Raw genomic sequence first — 22734 nt, 5'->3', positions numbered from 1 at the left:
CTGTAATTAAGAATCTCCTAATATCACCCTTAAAGTTTCAATGCGAGTTTGCGACCCTTCTTCATCAAGTATTGGGAAAGATTAAATATAGGTGGCAAAGTTGAGCATCTCTAAATATACAGGGACTGAAGTATAAATATCCTCAAAATCACTCTCTCTTGCGCGATAACCCTACCGCGAGAGAGCGAGACAGAAATCCAAAAAATTCTGCGTTTTAAACACACAGAGACGCTGAAACGCACTTCACTTCAAGCTCTCAATAAAAATAAAAATAAATCGTCAAGTCTTTTCTTTACTTCACCTCTCTCGCTCCACTTCTTCACGGCTGCTAATTTGCAGGTAACAAATATTCCTCATTTTTTTAATAATTTCTTTTCCGTCTCTTTTTAGAAAACCTAACGGCCTGTTTGGTTTCCGAGAAAAAATGAAGGAAAATTAGAATAAAACGGCTTTTATGGTATCTGAATGCTAGTAATTGCTTTGCTGTGGCTTCTATGTAGCCAAGCAGAGCGTTTTTAAGTTAACGTGGGATTAGAAATTGCGTTGTGTACTGTTACTGTGCTCATTTAGGGTTACGGAGATTTAGATTAGGTTTAATTTGCTTAGTTAATGCAAAGCCTAATATTCTTATGGGAACTAATCTTGTTATTGAAATTTTATTTGCTATTGGAAATTGTGTGATTTTTTTTAAATTATCGGCGAGTTGTGCAAATAACGGAAGTTTTTTTTTTTTTTTATGAAATGGAATTAATTTAAATTATTGTTTGTTTTCGGTTGCAGTTGTAATAAGGTGTTTTCTGTGAGGTTGTTTGTTTTTTGTTTGGACGATAGTGAAAATGGAGTTTGATGAATATGACTACTTAGAGAAAACAGTTGAGAATCCGGAACCACCAAAGGTGAGGGAAACTGCTAATGGTGAGGGTGATATTGTGAAATCCAGGGAAAAGGATCGACCGCGGAGTTCAAAGCGTAGGAGTGATGATAAGGATGATGGTGATGATGAACGAAGACGTTCGAAGCAATCTAGATCTGGAGATGAGAATAGGGACCGTGAACGGAGTAAAGAAAGGGGTTTGTCCCATCATCGGTCACAATCTAGAGATGGAGAGAGGGATCGGCACAGGAGTAGCAGGGAACACAGGGATAGGGACAGAGGCAAGGATAGAGACAGGGAAGAGAGAAATGGGAAAGAAAGGGATCGTGATCGAGATAGGAGGGAACATGACCGTGATGGTGAAAGGGAGAGGGAGAGAGAGAAGGAGACGGAAAGAGAGCGGTCGCGTCGAAGCAGGAGTAGATCAGAAAGGCATAGAAGTGATCAGGATGAAAAGGATAGAGAGAAGAGCCGGGAGAGGGAGCTTAGAGAAAAGGAAAGAGAAAAGGAAAGAGAAAAGGAGAGGGAGTCAAGGGAACGGGACAGAGAAAGCAGGTACCTTGCATTTTTATATTCATCAATCATATTTTTATCTAGTGCTCTTCCTCATGTCTTTATATTCATGGCTGATATAACTATTAGTCGGTGGAAACTTTTCTGATTGTTTCTGTGAATCAGTTTAGATGATAACATCTTTTCCAGTGTAATTCTGCTTTGAGTGGTTGTGTTTATTTACTGGTTTTTGAAATGGTTTTCAATGGTTGATATCAAGCACAATAAGGGTGTAGTAGTAGGTGCAAACTGCCTAGTGTAGTTGATAGTCACTCGGCACCATTCCAAGAGACTTGGGATGAAATCTCACTCACTTCTGTGATTAAGATAGACATAAAGTTAACCTGAATTCAACTATTGGACCAAAAAGTTTGATAACTGTGTTTTATCATTTAGAGTTTGGTGGAAAACTAATGTTATTTTCTATTAAAATTTTATGCGATTTATATAACATAAACTCCTAACGGGGTGGCTTTCACCATAATATAAAAATCCATTGCTCCAGAGTTCTGCTCAATTAATCAAAATCTTTATCCTCCTGTATTTTCGAAGTTTGTTTTCTTTTATTGGATCTTATTTTCATCATCTTGCACTTGGTTCCCTCTCCTTTTCTTTCTCTCTCATTTTTTAAGGATTTCATTCTACCATGTATTTGGATTTCTTTCGTGCTGTCTCAACTTGATTTTGGAATGTAAGTGAGGCTCACAACTATTTCCCAATGCTTATCACATTAGGACTGGGTGTCATGGCTACACCTGTGATGAAGTGTTGTTTATACCATCCATTGGACAATCAATTAGAAGTTTGAAAGGAGAATAAAGACCCACAGTGACAAATAATCTCCAGTAATTTGACACCCCTATGATGTGATAGTTTTCTGATGGTCTCAAAATTAGAAAATAAATTATATTCTAGACCAATTATGGTTTCTGTCTTTTTTGCAAAATGTAATGTTTTTCTTGATTTTGGAATTTCAGAGCATTCAGTTCGTAGAGTTCTCCATATGTTGAGGTCTCTCTTTCCACATTGTTTTGGGGCTAATTGTATATTCTTCTTCCAGTTTTCCCTGGAATGCCTGAAATCCGTGGTTCATTTTTACTAAGTTACCTGTGACGTGTTGGAAAATTCGAGTTTCTAGAGTGAAAAGCCTTCCCCTTCCCTTTTTTAATTTTTGTGTGGGGGAGGAATCTGTTGTGTGGTGGGTTTTACTTTTTTGAATGTTAGTTTCGACCATGTTTGATGACAGTACAGTAAGGCGGAACAGCAGTTATCTCTCTATAGGGATTTGCTCTGCACTGTTAAGATACCTCTTTCATTGTCTTGAATCTAGATCTATGTGGTGAATAAAGTATTCATGATTGTGCAGTTATTATTTAAATATACTTAACCTTATTGTTGGGGTCCAATGCTGCTCACCGATGGCCTTCTTGAATGTTGAGTGATCAACCTCTGTGTGGCTTTATCTGTTGTCGCTTGACTTTTCTGTCCAGATGTCATATTATAAAGACATGCAAGAAAAGCTGGAGATTGGAGACTGTTGCCATTTGATGTCTACAGTTGTCACACGATGGTGACAATTTCATGCTTTTAGACTTGTAGATGGATTCAATAATCACTTAGTGGTTTTAAGAGAAGTGACTTGTCAATCAGAATGTCATGAGAGTTGTGCTGCAAATATTTGCTCTCACACATTCTCTCCTGTTTTTATAAATTCCTCTGAACTTGCTCCTTAGTCCCAAGATCTTATTATGCTACATCTCTTTTTTTATGTGTCGAGTCCATGTCCAGCTGTGCTTGATGCAGTCCTCTCTAGGTTGTGCAAATACAAATGCCATTGGCTTTTTCTTGGTCTGATTTCTTCTTGACAATATTCTTAGCTCTTAATGGGTATTTTATTCCATTGTTTTAATGAGTTCTCTTACTAGTATCTCGTAAGTTTCATGTAGTTACTTGTGCTTTTAACTATCTTGAAAATTCTGAATATTGAACATTAGATTCTGGGACTCGCAGATATGCTAGAGCATTCAGATGGTCTTTCTGGCATTTGGGCCAGGCACAGGAACTCAGGTCATGGGTCTTAAATGTTTCTTCATAGGCTGTCTGGAATCATTTAAAAGCTTGCATTGCAAGATTGGGGGTTTCAGTGTTGGAGGTTTTGACCAGGGTGGTGATGTCATGTTGTGATTTTTGTTATCCTCCGGATTTGAACTTAGTTGCTTAATTATATTTATTCTGTTGCAGAAATGCCGGTGAGGGAGTGATGAGCTTTGCTTAAGAGAAGCACTCCATCTTCTGATGCTTGTGGAAAACTCAGTGTTCCGTGGGCTGCAAGCATTTGTTTTATTTTATTTTTGCAGGATAGATTATAACTCGAAAAAAGTACCCAATTGCCTATCTTGAAATTCTAGGTTTAAGATGACCAACAGTGCTCTCCCATACTCTTTTGTAAGAGTATTAGATTACTTATTGGCAATTATCTTTGTCATTGTGCTCAAAATTGTCTTGGATGTCACATGCATGCAACTCCTGCACAATTTTGTTAGCCAAAAAAAGTTCTCACTACCTTAACTAAATTCTTTTGCAAGCTTGACATAAATAATTTCTTCACCTTGGAAGCATGGAGATGATTCACAGTTGAATTGTTTCTTAATTTCCCAGTTTTCATTATAGCCAAGCCCCTTTTGTTTTAGTCCTTTGTATCATCTCGTGGGTGGCATTTGTGTGAATTGCTGTTGTTCATATTGTTCGATTTAGCAAAAAATAAAAATAAAAAAATCTACTTTTCTGAGTTTTCAGTTTCCATTTACATTTATTTCTCTGTAATCCATGGGACTGGTAGTAAAACTGTGGTGAATGACATTAACTTCTGAGTGCTTCTTTCCTGCCTTCTGCTGATGGTTTCTTTTTTGGGATATATGAACCTAACTTGATTATTAAAGTTGTTAACTGGTTTCACATTAATGCATATAGGTCCTTTGGTATTGCCAAACTTGATGATGGTGTTTCCATTTAAGATTATGTTTATTTCGAAGGTGCAAATTTATTAATCCATCACTTGAAGTTGGATTTCTAGTTCACTTCTCTTAGTTGCAACTTGCAACGTTGTTCCCCAGGTTGGTTCTTGTTAATTTGAAGATGAAGATCACTTAATTTCAACATGTACATTCACAAGTCCTCTCATGTTAACTTTGTCCAGTTGCCTGCAGGACCGTGTTTTGTGGGTTCGGCGTTTTAACTTGTATTGGAGACATTTTCAATATTGTTTTGGATTATTTTCTACCTCTTTAATGATAAAGCAAACATAAGAAAAACCTTCTTTCTTTTGAAAGACAAATCATCATTGTGTCTGTATTTGCTTTATGAATGTTTTACTCACTGGCCGTTTTCCTCATCAATTTGCTACTGGTTAGAGAATTGAGATCGTTAATTTTGATTTCCACTGTCTTGCAGAAGATATAAAGAAAGGAAGGAAGAAGCGACAGAGCCTGAGGCTGATCCTGAGAGAGACCAGAGGACAGTATTTGCCTATCAGGTTCGATATAGACATGCTTGATATAAATTACGTTGTGTTCCCATGGAGTTGTAATGTACTCCATTTCACATGGTTTCCATCTTTGATTCTGGTGAAAATGTTTTACAGATATGTTTGAAGGCGGATGAAAGAGATGTCTATGAATTTTTCTCAAGGGCTGGCAAGGTTAGTTCTGTAGCAATTACTTACACAGCTGTTTTATTTGGAGCTAATACCTTTTGTTCTCTAGTTTTGCTCTTGACAATCATGCATAATCTATAGAGTGCTTCTATATTATAGTGTGTGAAGGAGTTATTGCTGAATGATAAAAGATACATGGTATCTTATATTTGGGAAGGGACTCACCATATAAGCTTTAGTGGGGCTAATTCCTTCTTATTTGGAGGAAAAATATGAATCAAGTTCACATTGTAATATTTTATATATTAGAGCAATTGCTTGTCAATTAACTTTTATGTGCTGTGTACATGACAAACAAACAAAAATTCATTGCAACAAACACAAATTCATTGTTACTTGGATAGGGGATTGCTGTTTGGTCGCTTAGTTAGCATTCTTCCTTTTGTTTCTGATATGCTCAGCACAACTTTCAGGTGCGAGATGTACGACTCATCATGGATCGCAATTCAAGACGATCAAAAGGAGTTGGGTAAGTTATATTTAAAATGCTCCCTTAATCTTACAGATTGACCTATTTTTGGTTTCACGAAGGTTCCAATTATTAGGCTATGTTGTGCATTCTCATCTCTGACTTTTGTAAAGTGTTTCTCTTGCTTTATCTTTATTTGGCTAGCTATTTGCATGCTTCTCTTTTGGCTTTTTAATCACCGAGGTCCATCAATTTGAAAGGAATTGAAAACTTGGAGTTTTTGGTGTTTATTATTGTTAAGTAAATAAAAAATTACAATTTACTAGTGATTATACTAGTTGTTTGAGGTCTCACTTGAGCGAACAGTGGTCACAAAAACAACTGTGGTTTTGAAGTTATTTGTGAACAGCCTAGAGTTAGTATGGTGATGCTAGTCTCCTTTGTTGCATTTGTTTTACTTAAGTGCAATATTACTCCTGTTTTTAGGTATATTTAGTTCTATGAGGTGATTTGCAATATTGCTCATCTCTTTTTTCTAGCTATATCGAGTTCTATGATGCGATGTCCGTGCCTATGGCGATAGCACTCTCTGGACAGCCCCTTCTTGGTCAACCAGTGATGGTGAAACCTTCTGAAGCTGAAAAGAATCTTGTTCAGTCAACTACAGCTGTGGCATCGGGTGGGCTTATAGGCCCCTACACAGGAGGGGCTAGAAGGTTGTATATCGGCAACCTGCACTTCAACATAACCGAAGATCAACTTCGTCAGGTAATCACTTTTCATGTTACTGTTTATTTTGGCACTGATCTATCTAGAACGTGTTCACCACATCAAATTCTCTGTTTTTTTGTTTTTAGATTGGCTCGATATATAAAATTATCAAGGGAATTGTATGTTAACATAGATAAACTTTTTGTCTGCATTCCAGTTTTCATGAATTTGTGTTTATGATAGCTGACTATCATTATCATGTGACTTTTTCCCTTCCCGTTAGGATTGTACTTTTGTTCTTGCTAGGTGACATCGGTATTCAGATATGTTTCACTGGACTTATTTTCTTGCTGCACAGGTGTTTGAGCCATTTGGTGCTGTGGAATTGGTGCAATTGCCTCACGATGAAGGTGGGCATTGTAAAGGCTTTGGTTTTGTCCAGGTGAGTTTTGTCAGCAATAAAAATGAATTTGAAAAAAATAATTAATGAAATTTTGCAAGTTGAGTTCCAAATGCATGTCTATATTAAGAAGGAAACCGTGACCAAGGCCTTAAAACTGATGTAACAATTGTTGATGAAGCTCCTTTAGTCCTTTATATTTCAACAGTATCTTAAACAATTCCCGAATACTCTCTTCGTGGCTGCACCAAGCTCTTCCTTCCAATTGGCCTTGAAATAGGCTTAACTAGAATCCTCTTGGAAATTGGAGATTAATTGCTTTAACTTTTGCTTCAGTTTGCACGTCTTGAAGATGCTAGAAATGCACTAAACTTGAATGGACAAGTGGAGATTGCAGGAAGGCCAATCAAGGTAATCTCATGCTTCTTCTAAATTGCACTTTTCCCTTGTGCTCTCTGCATTGATGGTGGATCTCATACGGTCATTTAACTGCATTAGATATTTATATGTTCTTGCTTACTGTTCAGGTGTCAGCTGTTACTGATCAAGCTGGAGCACAAGATGGTGGGACAAATGTTGGTGATTTTGATGATGATGAAGGTGGTGGCTTGGTTAGTAATTGTACTTGTCTCTCTTGATAAGTGGTGAAGATATTTTTTTTTTGGCTGACGAAGAGAGGGCTTTATTGGATTAAGAATGCACTCTTGATATTGGCCTGCTTCTCTGAATGGACCAGCAAGTGCTTAGTTTCTTGATGTGACAAATAGAAGATGGAAAAGAAACAGTTATTGCAAATAGAAAATGAAACCAAAAAAATTGTTACTGTTTACAGTCCATCTTATGTTGCTAACTATTTATATTTCTAGTACATAGTGACCAACAATTATGTTGAAGCATACTTAATCTTGCTTCAAATTTCAGGCACTGAATGCACGTTCTCGGGCACTTTTGATGCAGAAGTTAGATCGCACTGGCACTGCCTCAAGGTTAGCCTCTGTCAAGCCTTTTGCTTTTGGATTGGATTTTCTGATGATTAGATTGAATTTTTTTTATATATAAATGATTTGATTGATTTGACAACAACTTCCTTTATTTGCAGTATTACTGGTTCACTAGGCACCCCTACTCTACCAACAGCACCCATCCTTGGGGCTGCACCCGCCGTGTCTCCTGCTATTGCTCCTCTTTTATCAGGTTCTGTTCTGGCTATACCTGGACTTCCAGTTGCAGGTCTTCAACTTCCTGCTACTACAATTCCAACCGTGGAGACAATTGGAGTCCCAAGTGATTGCATACTCTTGAAAAACATGTTTGATCCAAAAAAAGAGGTTCGTGGACTCTCATTTTTTAGACTTCCTGATTTTTCAGCTTTTGTTTTGTTTTGCTTAGGCTCTGTCTTGTTTTGGCAGACTGAACCAGATTTTGATTTGGATATTAAAGAAGATGTTCAAGAGGAATGCTCAAGGTTTGGAAATGTGAAGCATATACATGTCGACAAGTAAGTACTGTTTAGGTGTGCTGTGTGATTTCTTCTCTTTGACTGGTCAGGACTTGAGTCTGTCCTCTTCGAACAGTCAGTTATTTTAAAGTCTATTCATTCTTCTGTTATATCAAAGCATCTTCCTCTTGAAGAGGTCGTTGTGACTCAACATGTTATTTCTTGCTGTTTGTGACAACTCATTCAAGCTGATAAATCCTGTCTATTTTGTTTCTATCATGTTTCTTTCTCACAACTGCCTTTTTTCCTTGGAGAAACAGGAACAGTGCCGGTTTTGTTTACATGCGTTTTGAGAACATGCAAGGTGCTGTAAATGCACAGCGAGCTCTCCATGGAAGATGGTTTGCTGGGAAGATGATCACTGCAACATTCATGGTAATCATTCAATTTCTTACAATATTAGTTATTTCATTTGTCGATGCAACTTATGCTGCAAACAAATTCTACTGACTTGCAGGTTCCCCAGACCTACGAGGCCAAGTTTCCTGACAGCACATAGGATTAGGAGTGTCTGATTTTGGGTGATCAAATTCACCATCTCGTCTGTTAATTCTGGCTTTGTCCTGTTGCACTGTTGTTTAGATTAGATGAGATAGATGTTGGAAGAAATATGTACATGATATTGTTATGAAGTTTCATATTTGAAAAATTCAGACCTGTTTGTATTTTGTACGTATTGTATGCCTCTTTGAAGACCAGGTAAGATCTTTCGAGTCCTTTTTTTTTCTTTCCCTATGCCCTGCCTAGAAACAAATTTATAAATCTATGGGAGCCAATCCAATTCAGCCCACAACGAGCTTGCAGCCCTGTAGGAGGATGCGAGAAAACTGTCACCCCCATTGTGCAGTGATCCAAATGGTAGCGGATGAACCCTCTGCAAGAGCCTCGTACGGATACTCTCGGCTGGTGCAGCATCACGGTGTAGAGTATGGTGGCGGAGGGGCAAACCAGCACGATGGTCTGGATTCCATCAGTGTTTAGCTTCACCCAGTCCTTCAAAAACACAATTTATGTTTTCTTTTTATGGAATATTGAATATTAAGGAATTTAACAATTTTAGAAATCACATTCCTTCAAAACTGGGCAACGTGATTCATTTATAAAATAAAGGAATCTAACATTTCCTAATGACTGAAGATGGTTTTTTTTTTTTAATTCCCCCTGTTTTCATTTTAAGTGGACTTCATGCTCTTACTTATTTGTTAAAAATAGCATAATTTTTTAGAGCGTGTTTCGCAGTGTGGTTGCAGGTGCTTTTCAAATAACTTTTCGTGCCAAAATTGATGTTTTTTTATTTTTAAAAATTATTTTTGACATCAGCACATCAAAACGATTCAAAATATACAAACCATTAAATTTTAACAAAGAAAAAAAATTTCAAATTTTTTGGGAACGCGGGTTGAACCGCGTTCCCAAACGCTTTCTTAATGACTTATTGTAGGCTTATAACTTTTTTATAAGAACTGTAGGCTTATAAATCTAGTATGTATTTTAATGACTTTATTATGCTACCAAATTTATTATTTTTCTTGGCAGTTTTAACTTTATAAGATTAAATTTAATATTATTTTCGACAATCATATTCCAATAGACTATCTAGAAATCTGTATACTAAACACTTGTTTTCAACTCACTGCCTCACATCTTCCTCCCTCAACCACACTGCTTTGATTTTGATGTTTTCCGATCAATCCTTTCTTGTACCTCTATATGCCTAGCATTAGTGTAAATCCTTGTGTCTAGCATACTTTAACCCTAGGCATTAAAATTGTCACAGCAAAATAAAGAAATTTTGTTTTTTTTTGTTAGATATGGTTGTATTATTTCCCAAAACTTTTCCTGTGTCCAACAAAATTGGGTCTCAAATTGGGCCATAAATATTTGTAAAATCAGCCCAAGCTGTAATTTCAGACCATGCATAAATTCATTACTATTTACTGTATAACCCTAGTTTCTGATAGACCACAAAAAAATCCGATTTGAAACAGTCCCTGGGCTCATAAATTCGTTACTAGTATTTCTTTTGTTGCAATTGTTAGTGTTAATTCACGACACAAAGTCTCTATCACTCCAAAAAGTTGCAAACTTGCAACTATTTTGAAGAAAAATGGCTTTTTGGATTAGAACTAATCAGTCAAAGCTCATTTTTTTGTCAAAACAGTTGAAGATATACTACCTTCAAATCCCATATGATTCTTCACTTAAATACACTGCTACTAGCTCAAGATCACGTGTTTTAGAGAATCCAGTTTGTGATTTTATTAAAAAGCACTCTGAATTTTGCAACAATGTCAGGTTTTTTGCTGCCCCAGTTCAGGTAATTTCTGGGTTCTTAAGGTTCTTGCTTTTTCTTTCTGGTTTCTCTGTAATTGAACAGTTCTAATCTTTATGTTAGGACAGCTTGGCTTCAGTTTTCAGTGCTTACATGCGTGTGTTGTTAGTAGACTCTGATATGTTGTTGAATTGCAGGCCAAAGTGAACAAGGAAGAGAAGACTTTGAGTGGGCCAAGATTAAATGAGAAAATCACTGCGCCGGTTGTTAGGCTTGTGGGTGATGAAGGTATAATTTGTCCACTTGATATATGACTGTTTTGGACATGTTATGAATGATTTTGCTTTGATGGTATGATCAAGTTTTCCAAGTTTAAAGAAATCTTGGATATAGAAATCAGTTAAAGTTATGGATGTTTGCAGGGCATATTGTTCTCTCATTGCGTGAAGCACTAGAACGAGCAAAAAGACTTGAACTTGATTTAGTTGAGGTAAGCTTTTGCAATTTATCACCATTCTATTCATTCTGAATATCGGTTGATGCTTGAAGAAATTGTTAAGCGAAAACCAGAAAAAAACTGGATCACTGCAAGTTGATCCTTGTTTTAATGGAAAGATTTTTTTTTTTTTGTGAAATAGCTTCAATTTTTCATGCTTGCCTTATGATGTGCTTGAGCTTTCGTTGGGTTATATATACAACTGTATCATTTTTCATTTTGTTTAATGTTGACTTTTGTGAAGAGATATAGATGGTGATATCTGTTCTCAATTAGGAAAGTAAGAAGTAGCCAACAGAAGTCCCATTCAACAAAAATTAGCAAAAATCTCTTTTGATTTCTTCCAGTGTGCCTTCTACGAGGCTCATCTCCTTGTTTTCCCTTTTTGAATTTTATATAGGTTCAAAGAAATGCCAATCCACCTGTCTGTAAACTCTTGAACTTTAACCGAGAGAAGTACAAAAAAGAACTGAAGGAAAAGGAACGTTCTAAAAGCAAGGTATGGTGTATTTTTAAATTATTTCTTCATTTTCAGTCTTGTTGGAATGAGGTCATTGGAAATGCTCTTACTTTGAGGATAGCTCTGCTATGTTTGTGCCATCCAATTTCTGCTTGAGTGTTCACTGAATAGCTATGGCTTTGTGCCATTCAATTACTTTGCAGGCAGGGGAAACTCTGCGCAAAGGAGATCACAAGGAAGTTCGATTTGCTGCAAAAACTGTAAGTTTGTTGCTTCATGGACAAATCATTTGTTAACCCACAAACCAACCTTGAGACAGTTCTCAGCAAGTTCCGAACTAGGGTCATTACCTAGTTATCTTTCATTCGAGGCAGTGGCCTATTTGGAAAATTTTTACATTTTCCTACCATTCAACATTTTTTTAATGACTGAGTGCTGCTTAAAAGATTCAAACCTGCATCCCTGTAGTTTCAACCCTAAGATGTTCATCATTGCACCGAGTGATCCTTATATATACAAATGGATATTTAGTAATTTATATTAATGGTTTGAATTTTGGCCTGATCGATTTTAGATTATACTATGTTTTATGTTGTTAGCTCTGTACGTTTACCTGTTATCTGAAAGATACAGGATGTTTGGTCTAGACAAATTTCTACTTGTCATACTGCAACTTTTGGATACCAAGTAGTTTCAGGTGCATGTGCTAATGCTTTCTAAGAGTTGGCAAGGCCATATTACAAACTGAATAAATGGACAAACTCATGCAATGCAATGTAGCGGATAAAGCAAAAATTGTATTTCACCTTTGAGCTTATACTGTTCTTTTCAGGAACAAAGAGACTTGGAAATGAAAGCTGATATGGCCAAAAGACTGATGGAACGTGGCTATAGGGTGAAGGTATTTTCCCCCTGTTCCAATTAAATTGTCTGTTTTTTATTAGTTTCTTGTCATACTATACTTTTTAGGCAATTTGGTGCATTCAGTGTTGTTTGATGATACTTTTGTTTTCTTCCATATATCAAAGAAGAAGAAAAGAACAAAACCGAACAGGCATTTCAAACCCTTAAACCATGTTTTGTTTTTATCCTTGCCTTTTTTTTCTTAAGTATAGTTTGTGAAGAATGTCTTCTTTGTATATTTTTGTAAAATACTAGGTTTCTACCTAGACTGCAAGAGGATATGCTGCCATGTTCCACTTTGAGTCGTTCACCAGCATCAGGTGAAGAGGGTAAAGCTTTGTAAATCTTGCACAACTGTTGTCATTAGATAACAATGTCCTCTCACCACATGTTTTAGAGAAATTTTGTGCTTTCAATTTAGAAGTTTACTTGTCGCCATAAAGTTTGTAGATAAATCTTCAATGGTAGTTTTAAAGGTTGCTTAAAAAGAAATTTTAATGGAAAGAATCAGTTGCCCTGAAGTTTGGAAGAATTATGTTCCAGCTTTATGCTTCATTTGGCTGCTTGGCTGGGAAACTCTTTTTTAACATGAACCGATTTCTGCAAATATTTTCAACAGTGATCCAGTATTAGATTTGGTAAGAGAGAGCTCCAAAGAGCTGTTGTCTCATGCAGCAATGTACAGGTAAATGTTCAATTATTTAGCCAATGCCCACGGATCTTGGATGCATGAATGGATAAATACCTACATGAACAACCAGAGGCTTCTCAAATTTATAGAATTGCAAAAATGCTTGTTTCACCAAATGCATGTTTGGCATATGTTCTGCCCTATGTGTCTTGGATTTTTAAGATTTGTTTTCATAATAATTGTCTTCTTTTATGATTTTGAAACAGTGTTTGGTAATTGGTAGTCGAAAAAAGCGTTCAATGCCAAAAGTTCCTAGAGATGAGGATCCAGAGACGGACTTTGATTATGAAGAGTTTGAGAGAAAGAAAGAAGAGGAGGAGTTGCTAGCACTGTTGTCTCGCTTCATTTCTTTGGTATGCCTGCATATCTTTCATCTTTCTCTAGTTTTTGCTATCCAGGCTACTCCTGTTAGTTATGCAATGCATTTGATGTGCTCCTTTGTCTTTCTCTTTAAAAAACCCTGTAGATTGAAGATGTGTCTATTGTGGATAGTGGACCAAGGGCAGGAAGAAAAATGGCATATGCGATAGTTAGGCATGTCAAGTTCGGCTCATCAAAGAAAGGTGGTGGTAAAAAGGACGAGTTAGCCAATGCGCGGCCAACAGACAGTCGATCTGCTCCTCCCAAGAGCCCTGCGATGTCTAAGGAAGAGCATGCAGAATTTTACATGGAATCTGAAGATGAGTCAGCCGATGATTTTGACAAGGTGTTTGATTTCAGCAATGATGCAAAGAGTCCTAGTATAAATCATTCAGAGGGAAGTAATTCTGTTACAGAACCAGCTACCTCCAGTGTAGAGTTTAATGTTCCGAAGTTCTCTCATCCAAGATCAGCACATGATGTAAGGAATGCAAGACTTCCTTCGGCCCTACCAGAGCCTTCCCCGGGGAAGGAAAATAGGTATAGAAGAAGTGAACCGGGGAATCAGTTCCTACAAACGTCAATGGATAATAAAGGCCCAGGTAAGCAGGACTCATTCAAGTTTGAACCACAGTTCTCGAACCAAAGAAGGCAACCACAACCACAGATGAATGCCACTCCATCAACGGGAGAAAGGAAGCAGGTTAGCCCTGATTTTTCTGCTTCTAGAAACTCAAAGCCTCCTCATGAAACACCCAAGCAAGTTGCTTCTTCTCCAGAGACTGCAAAACCTGCATCTAGCTATGGAATATTTAGCTCTGCAAAAGCTGTTATTCCCGGGAAACAAGGCTCTGTAGCAGACGATTCAGCTGGAAATTCTAGCCTCCCAGGTTCAAAATCAGATGGTGGCGTTGATCAGGGTGGACAGAAGGGATTTGGGATTTTCAGTCGAGGCAGGCCAAATTGAATATCTAAGCCAAACTAGGCTGCAGAAATGACCGCATGCTACCAACCATTTTTGTGAAAACATCAACCCGTTTGTCTTGAGGACTGCAAAATTTTTCATGTATTTTTGAACTGTTATATAAACCTTACCAGAGAGAATAATGCAAGGCAACATTGATTTTTCTTTCCCGAATATGATGTTAAGTTTCCCATCCCCTTCTCTGTTTCAATCTAAATTTATCCGCTAAGGATGATTAGCATTCAGACATAACAAGCAAACCACTGTTGTAAAACCTGGATTAGGTGGTCATAGGACATGGCTAGCCTAGGTCTTGGACGATCAGGTTAACTTGTTGATCTAGTAGACTCCTTAACCTATTAATTTTTTTTAAAAATAAAATTATATTATTTTAATATTTTTTAAATAAAATTAAGGATTGGGTCAACCTTAAATTATCGGTTCAGGTTTTACACAATGATAAAAACAGTCGGTGCATCTTCGTATCAATCTAAATTTATCCTTTAAAGGGTTTGCTTTCTATAGATTACCGGTTCGAATCTTACAAATTTCAGGATCACTGGAGATTTACATGATCGTTAACTTCAGAGCCTGTAAAATTAGTTGAGATACGCGCAAACTGGCTCAAACATCCACATTATTTAAAAAACCAATTATCCGCTAAGGTAAGATATTATTATGTAATATTAGTTGATGCTAAATTTGTTATTACCGGGTGGGTTGAGGAATGGGCTGGAAAGTATCTAATCAGTTTCCGGGTCAAAGTCGGGTTTCTGTCTCAGCCCTTTTTCCAAAGCAGCACCGTCTCAGCGAATGATATCCTCCACTTCCTCTCTCTTCACTCCACTTTGTTAGACTTGTAGTGAACGAAAAGGTCTAAATAACCCCCATCTCCACCTCCATCTCCATCCCAGTTTCTCCCTAGTCAAATTGTCCTCTTTCAGAAACCCTAATTTCACCCAAAAAAAGTCCCTCATTTCTCTCTCAGTCTCTCTCTTCAATCATGACTCAAGATGTTGAGATGAAAGAGCAGCATCAACCTTCCAATTCCACCACCTCCTCTCCATCCACACTCCACCGTACGTATTTTTATACGTATATGTATAAACATGCTCGGATTTTTGGTTATTTAGTTATAAAGTTTTAATATTTTTGAGATTTGTTTTTTAGATTTGAAGGAGATTGCATCGTTAATTGAGACTGGAGCGTATGCGAAGGAAACGAGGAGGATTCAGAGAGCTGTGAGACTGACTAATACTTTAAGGAGAAAGTTGAAAGCTTCTGTGCTTTATGCTTTTCTTAATTTTGCTCTTTCGGCGGGATCCGAGTCGTTTAATCGTTTAATCTCTTATCTTCCTAAGGTAATTTAGTGAAATTTGTGTATAGATCGTGCACTTTTAGTGTTTCGACTGTTGATTTAATTGGTTTTGGTCGATGGGAATGTTAGAGTAGTGGAGGGTTTTGATTGTTGAGTAGTTTGGAGGGGAAAGATAGGATTTTTATGTCCTAGCATTGGCGGGTTATACGTGTTTGGTCTGTTTCGAGTTCGTTTTTTCGCGGTCGAGTTGGAATGACTAGCGGGCATTTAGGTTGTGAAGAAAAGTCAGTACTTTGATAGTGCTGTGAGGAGGATTTGCTTTTCTTGATGCCAGGGGAGGCTGAGTTGAGACTACAGTGGTTAATCTTATGAATGAACTAAATGTAGGGTTTGGTTATTGGATGGACAGTTAATCACTCAATTGGAAAAGTTTGTCTGTTCGGGGCAGGTCAAAGATGGACTTTTATCTCTTAGCATTGATGGGCAGTAGCGTGTTTTGTCTGTTTTCAGTTCTCCTTGTTATGTTTATGCTGTGAGTAATAGTGTTTTGGTAGTGGTTGTGTGTGTGTGTGTGTGTGTTTATTTGGTGCTTAGGTAGTGAAGTAAAGTTTGATAATTGGATAATGGATAATGTTGTGGGGAGTTTGCAATTTTTGGAAGTTTGGTTGTTTAATATTTGTCGTGACAGGAAGATGAGTATGAAATGGAGGTTGATACTGCGACATCTGTGACTCAAGCACCTGCAAAACATCCCTTGCCAGAGCTGGAGATATATTGCTACTTGTTGGTGCTGATTTTTCTGATTGATCAGAAGAAACACATTGAGGTAAAGCAGCATATGATTACAGAAGGGTTGTACCTTTTTCTTTTCTTTTCTTCCAGTGAAATAACAATAGCAAGTTATCAACTGGATTGCAGGCTAAAGCTTGCTCATCGGCAAGCATTGCTCGCCTGAAGAATCTGAATAGGAGGACTGTTGATGTTCTGGCATCAAGGCTGTATTCCTACTACTCACTTAGCTATGAACTCACTGGTGATCTTGCTGAAATCAGAGGGTAAATTGTCTATTCTATTCAATGCATAACCTTTCTTTCTTAAAACATGAGTTTGGGTGCATGACTGTGTACATGGATCTGTTTGCTAATCTATTTGATGTCTTGGTGTTTCTTATGCATTAGTTGATGCATTCACAAAACTATAACAAGTCTTGATGCTGTTAAACTTACTCACACATAAGAATACCATTTGTTAACTAAGTTGAGTTTTTTTTCCCACTAACAGTAGCCTCCTTGCTCTTCATCGGATTGCAACACTGCGCCATGATGAGCTGGGCCAGGTAAATTTTTTTCATTGATACAGAACATTTTGTGGGTACATTGCTGGGTCCTTATACTTCTAATGATGTTGCGATGCAGGAAACACTTCTCAACCTGCTACTCCGCAATTACCTCCATTACAATTTATATGATCAGGCAGAGAAGCTGAGGTCGAAGGCCCCTCGATTTGAGGCTCACTCAAATCAGCAGGTAACACTCACTAGACTTGATGACATTTATCCTGATATGCTGAATAGTTAAAGCCTACAATATAGTTGATTTTGATTGAAGAATTTAGTCTCACATCAGCTTTTTAAGCAATTCCATTGTTGGTCTTGATTTTAGGATTTTAATTATAGGCAAGTCATGTAACACATGGTATCTTTCTTGCTTGTATTAGATGCCAAATTGGTGAAATATTGTATCTCATGGGATTAGGTGTAATTGAACTTCATTAATGTGAACTAGACATGTTTTAAAAAATATCTAATATTGAAAAGAAAGTGATTTTATTATGGTTGTCATTTAAAAAAATGATTGGTTGTGAACTCACTTTTTGGCACTATACTGTTTTATCTTGCAGTTTTGTCGGTATCTCTTTTACTTGGGAAAGATTAGGACAATTCAGTTGGAGTATACTGATGCAAAAGAATCTCTCCTTCAAGCTGCACGTAAAGCCCCTGCTGCAGCCCTTGCTTTTCGAGTTCAATGCAACAAGTGGGCAGTTATTGTCAGATTGCTGCTAGGAGAAATCCCTGAGAGGACTGTTTTTATGCAAAAAGGCATGGAGAGTGCTTTGAGGCCATACTTTGAGCTCACAAATGTAAGTCTAGGACTATGGAACTCGAGTCTTCTTGATTTTCTATCTAAATCTGGACATCCATCTAGTTTTTACAAGTATAAAGTTTGATTACTTCTACCCAAGATGCCTATGGTGTGTCAAGCCACCGATCAGATGCTTGAGGTTTAATTGCTGGATTTAGTGGGGACAATGTTTGTTGTTTTCAGGCTGTGCGAATAGGGGACTTGGAGCTCTTTAAGTCCGTTGCTGAGAAGTTCTCATCTACTTTCAGCAAAGACAGGACCCACAACTTAATTGTTAGACTGCGGCACAATGTCATAAGGACTGGACTTCGCAACATCAGTATCTCTTATTCTCGTATTTCACTGGCTGATGTAGCCAAGAAGCTGAGGTTGGACTCTGCAAACCCTGTTGCTGATGCTGAGAGTATTGTGGCTAAGGCAATACGAGATGGTGCTATTGATGCTACTTTAGATCGTGCAAATGGGTGGATGGTATCCAAGGAAACAGGGGACATATACTCCACAAATGAGCCTCAGCTGGCATTTAACTCTAGGATTGCCTTCTGCCTCAACATGCATAATGAGGCAGTACGTGCCCTTAGGTTTCCACCTAATTCCCACAAGGAGAAAGAAAGTGCTGAGAAAAGGAGGGAGAGACAACAGCAGGAGCAAGAGCTTGCAAAGCACATAGCTGAGGAGGATGATGATGAGTTTTGATCTAGTGTCTGCAAAGATACTTGTCTGTTTTCCTGATGGAATTCTCTCCAGCTCCGTGATTCTCTATATGAACTCCCCAGCAGAAATGAGGACCTTTATGGGTATATTTGTCACGGTTATTTATGTCGTGATTTAGGATTCTGTCTTGTAATCGAGCTACCTCCGTTCAACTATTTTGATTTGAATTGTTGGGTTGCTCCTTTCTTCCCCTTGAACTTATCTTATTTCCCTTTTCTATCATTTGATTTTGCTGCATTATTATCAAATTGATGAATCTGTGATGAGTGTGCCTATTGATTTCATTTCATAACAGATGGATATATTAGTGATAATAAAGTAAATATCCATTATTAAATTGCAAGATATTTCACCTATAGAAGGTGCTACGTTGCTGGGCAGGCCATTAGTTATGCTGTTTTTCTTTATAACTGACTATGCAACTATAAGATTTTTATTTTGGCATCAGATGCACTTCTACCACAATATGATATCTCATTTTCTTGACTGCAATGTGAAAATTTAAAGGGCCTCCGAATCTAGGGAATGCAGTGGTAACATGTTAATCACAGGTTTATTGTAATATTGTATAGCATCAACAGATTGGAAAATTATAATAATTTTAATCACAGTGCCTTCCAGGTAACCCCAAAAAAAAAAAAAAAAACATTAGCAGCTTGTATTTTGAGTCTTTGACGGGTATTGCATTAAAAGCAAGGGGCAAAATATTTTGGAATTGTGTTTCAAACGTTTTTTTACTTTAATTTTTTTTATTTGTATTTTTAAATTATTTTAATGTATTGATATCAAAAATAATTTTTAAAAATAAAAAAATATTAAAATATTTCTAAAATAATATATTTTAAAAAATAACCGCTATCAGATTCTCAAATACCCCTCGGAATCATAGCAATCATAGCTAAGCGGGATTTGGATATTGTATAATACGAAGAACACACTGGGAACTAAAAATATAAGATTTTACAAGGCAATCTTTGCAACCAAGTGATTTCATGAGGCTGCAAAGGTGATGGAAAATCAATGAGCATTAAGCAAGCTATGGTCTTATTCTGTTTGCCCTTTTCCCCAGTAGGTGGGCAGGTTTTGGCCTTCCCATACGAGGTTCTCCACCTCTCTACACTCCCTCATGGTTTACTCCCATCAAGGTTAGGGGTTCTGTTTAATGAATTATGAAACTTATGATATTAGTTTCTTGTCAATTCAAGAAAATGTTTAAATCTTGATTCGGTGAGGTTCTTTCAGCCCAGGTACCTACGTCAGGATACCCAAGACATGGAGACGGGATCGAGATATAAAAGCAAGCACGCAAATTGATGTGTCCTGCTTAGTGATATCATTTCCTAGCTCCCATTGTGATCTCGGAGGTCGGGTTAGTGCCCACTTTTGTGTGGTTCCTTCCCAATTCAGTTTGTCAAAAAAGGAATATTCATTTTGGGTTTCGATGAACCTCATCAGGCTCTCAAGCCATTCCCTTTTTCAGGGACGAATAAATTTTCTTTAGCTGAGTGCTTCCGGATTCTGAATGAAATGCTTATCAATGAAGCTACGACTTGAAACATAATAAGCCAAAAAGAAAATAGACTGAGGAATGCTTCCCTATTGTCCAGCACGGCTGCGACTGTATTGTGTCTGCTTGGCAAATATATAGATGCAAGAGTTGGATGGGAGCCAGTCAACTAATCGTTTAACATTATTGCAAATAATGTCATAGTAAATATAGCATACATCAAAATATAGAACGAAAAGATAACACACGAAGATACATTTGTGATTTTTGTCAAGTTTTTTCAAGCATAATATGCACAAAAATAAAAATGAACCATCTCTAATTAAGAGGTAAAATCACTTGTTTTTTCTTAGCTGCAACTCAGATTCCAATTTAGTACAACATATTTGTTCACTTACTATCCAAAGCAGAGAGCATGAAAAGGGTAATGAAAAGAAAATGGCAATATCCAATGGTTGCATGAAGGAATCCAGCAGGTTTAGAAGTGGAAGTCGCTGAATTTAGCCTGCTGAGCTCAAACCAAATGACTTGACGATGTTGCTTACTCTTTCTGCAAAAGTTCTGGACGTGATCTTTTTACCCGGGACGTGAAAAGGGTTTGAAACTGCATCCACATATGCAGCATGGAATCTCCGAAAAAACTACAAAAGCACCAAGAAAATATTGAAACAGAAACAATCAGGCACGACTCATACCAAGCAAGTAGTTATGCACTTATGCTATCATTTTGATGATTAATTGGCAGATAAGTAACAGCCACATTGACACAAAAATCGGTGGGATATCTCAGGGTCTCCATAGACTGGTTTGAGTCCTTTTGGTAACAGAGAAACCTTGTTTCATAGAACAACCCATCACATTCACTTTATATTAGTATCTAGTTCACACAATATAAACACTTCTACTTTTCCACTATGATGCTCCTATTGCATACAATGGCTGGAATGGTCAAATATATGACTTCAAAATTAATTCAAAGCCCGGAAGAGAGGCCAAACAATCAGCAAAACAAACAAAAATTTCCATGCAAAGTACAGCAGAATTATTGATGGAAACTTGGTGGACAATCCCCACCACCTCCAACTGCTTCAAGATAGAACAGATAATTTAAGGAGCTTGCAGCCCTTGTAGGCAGATTATTAGAATCTGTCCCCCATCACCATACCTCCAATATTTGAGATATACTATGTGCAATGTTGTTCCAGTTATGACACGTGAAAAACAAGTTGTAAGATCTCCAGAAAGACTCTCTTAAGTAGATAAGCTGTGAGATCTCAAAATTACCACAAGACCCAACAACCATTGCCACGCCAGACATGGATAGAAAAGTTAACTGGATTTTAGCTGTCTAAGCAAATTTGAAATAACATCTACTTTTGTGCAAAGAACCCTGCACTGCTATTAAGAAAATCACATCTACAATATCCAGTGGAGCTTGATGCACAATGTGTTGGCACACCTTAGCAATGCCACATCTAAGCTTCTAACAAATAGAGCATAGTCATGGGATAGAATTGTGATAGAAAGTGAATTCTAATCTGGATCCTACAAGTAAATTAAGACTACACGCAGAGAAATGCTTACATTTCTGACGTCTGCATCTCTGACATCTAAATCAGTTGTGACCAAGATGAATTTCACCTTCGTGTTGGTCAAATAACCATACCTGAAGACAACAGCAACAACAATAAATTATATCAGGACACCAACCTCGCCATAAACTACACTATGCTGAAGCAATTTCAACCATCGAACAACCAAAAAAACTTACACTTTATAATTCTCGGTTGGATAAAGCAATCCAAGAAATGTCTCATTCAATGTCAGCCCAGATTTCTTTGGATTATTCACTACACAAATTCAGTCACAATCAGATACCAAACAAAACAAAAAGTATATTAAAATGCATCTGAGAATTATGAACCCTGAAGCTCAAATCTCCAAATTTGTTAACAACTTACAATAATGCCATAAACCAACTAGAAAAAATATGAACCCAGAAGCTCAAATCTTGAAAAAAATCTCAAACAAGCCAAACCCAGTTCACGGAAACAATAAATCTTAACAAATATTTTTTAATTAAGCCACATCCCAGTTCATAAAAATAATAAATCTACACACATATGGGTCAATTAGAACCAAATTAAGCATAAATAAGGCCAACCTCGCTCATCAACAACGTCAAGGGAGCAGTGAACTATGTGGTGGAGCTTGAGTGCATCATCTGCTTCAGTAAAACTCTGTATGTACAGTGGATTGTTCTGTTTGACAGACAGTCGTCGGATTTCATCAAAAGATTAGATAATCATAGAATGAATGTGGGAGATGGGAGGCGGTGTACCTGATGACCGACGACCGCGACACACACGATCATCTTCTCCGGTCACTGCTTCTTACAGGGTACTGAATCTCTCAGACTTCAGGCTTTGGAATGATTTTTCTCCAACTCCTTTCAAAAAAACAGGAAAGCTTACATTGATAAGACCATGCCAAAGGCTTGATTACAAGACATGGGCTCAAGGCCTGCTCTTGGCATCGGAATTAAAGGAGGCCCAACAATGAAAAAATTATCTCAACGGTTAAAAATAATATATATTATGGTATTTGATAAGGATAATTTATATCTTGTAATGTTTCTTTCAACAAAATAATTTTGTTTTTTTAATAATAGGTTTTCATGTGATTACATTGAAATATTTAATCGATATTTTTAAAATACGAGCAATTCATCCATTCATATATATATATATAT

General features: G+C 37.2%; 4 protein-coding genes across 4 annotated transcripts; 3 read left to right on the top strand and 1 right to left on the bottom strand.

Annotated features, from left to right (window-relative positions):
- The first annotated feature begins 171 nt into the window (after positions 1-171).
- LOC7494232 (uncharacterized) lies at positions 172-8824 on the top strand. Its single transcript, XM_002312912.4, has 14 exons — positions 172-339; positions 781-1429; positions 4877-4958; positions 5067-5123; positions 5552-5607; positions 6087-6315; positions 6617-6700; positions 6995-7069; positions 7186-7269; positions 7580-7644; positions 7758-7986; positions 8068-8156; positions 8417-8531; positions 8614-8824. Exons 2-14 carry the CDS (start codon positions 837-839, stop codon positions 8653-8655), a joined length of 1800 nt encoding a protein of 599 aa, XP_002312948.3. The 5' UTR covers positions 172-339; positions 781-836; the 3' UTR covers positions 8656-8824.
- A 1263-nt stretch (positions 8825-10087) lies between these two features.
- LOC7494233 (translation initiation factor IF3-1, mitochondrial) lies at positions 10088-14476 on the top strand. Its single transcript, XM_002312913.4, has 8 exons — positions 10088-10473; positions 10626-10716; positions 10851-10918; positions 11325-11423; positions 11588-11644; positions 12217-12285; positions 13185-13331; positions 13445-14476. Exons 1-8 carry the CDS (start codon positions 10264-10266, stop codon positions 14303-14305), a joined length of 1602 nt encoding a protein of 533 aa, XP_002312949.3. The 5' UTR covers positions 10088-10263; the 3' UTR covers positions 14306-14476.
- Positions 14477-15099: 623 nt separating this feature from the next.
- Positions 15100-18697, top strand: LOC7494234 (probable 26S proteasome non-ATPase regulatory subunit 3). The gene is made up of 8 exons (XM_002312914.4): positions 15100-15381; positions 15473-15663; positions 16309-16446; positions 16539-16675; positions 16902-16956; positions 17036-17146; positions 17520-17759; positions 17945-18697. The coding sequence occupies exons 1-8, from the start codon at positions 15306-15308 to the stop codon at positions 18455-18457; spliced, it is 1461 nt and encodes a 486-aa protein (XP_002312950.3). The 5' UTR covers positions 15100-15305; the 3' UTR covers positions 18458-18697.
- Positions 18698-20137: 1440 nt separating this feature from the next.
- LOC7494235 (uncharacterized) lies at positions 20138-22490 on the bottom strand. Its single transcript, XM_002313664.4, has 5 exons — positions 22324-22490; positions 22147-22243; positions 21754-21832; positions 21567-21648; positions 20138-20623 (listed from the first exon to the last, which is right to left on the bottom strand). Exons 1-5 carry the CDS (start codon positions 22354-22356, stop codon positions 20483-20485), a joined length of 432 nt encoding a protein of 143 aa, XP_002313700.1. The 5' UTR covers positions 22357-22490; the 3' UTR covers positions 20138-20482.
- Positions 22491-22734: the final 244 nt, after the last annotated feature.

Source organism: Populus trichocarpa, chromosome 9, assembly GCF_000002775.5.
Source record: "Populus trichocarpa isolate Nisqually-1 chromosome 9, P.trichocarpa_v4.1, whole genome shotgun sequence".
Lineage (NCBI taxonomy): Eukaryota > Viridiplantae > Streptophyta > Magnoliopsida > Malpighiales > Salicaceae > Populus > Populus trichocarpa.
Note: the sequence above shows the minus strand (reverse complement) of the source record. Positions and strands in the feature narration are given on the sequence as shown.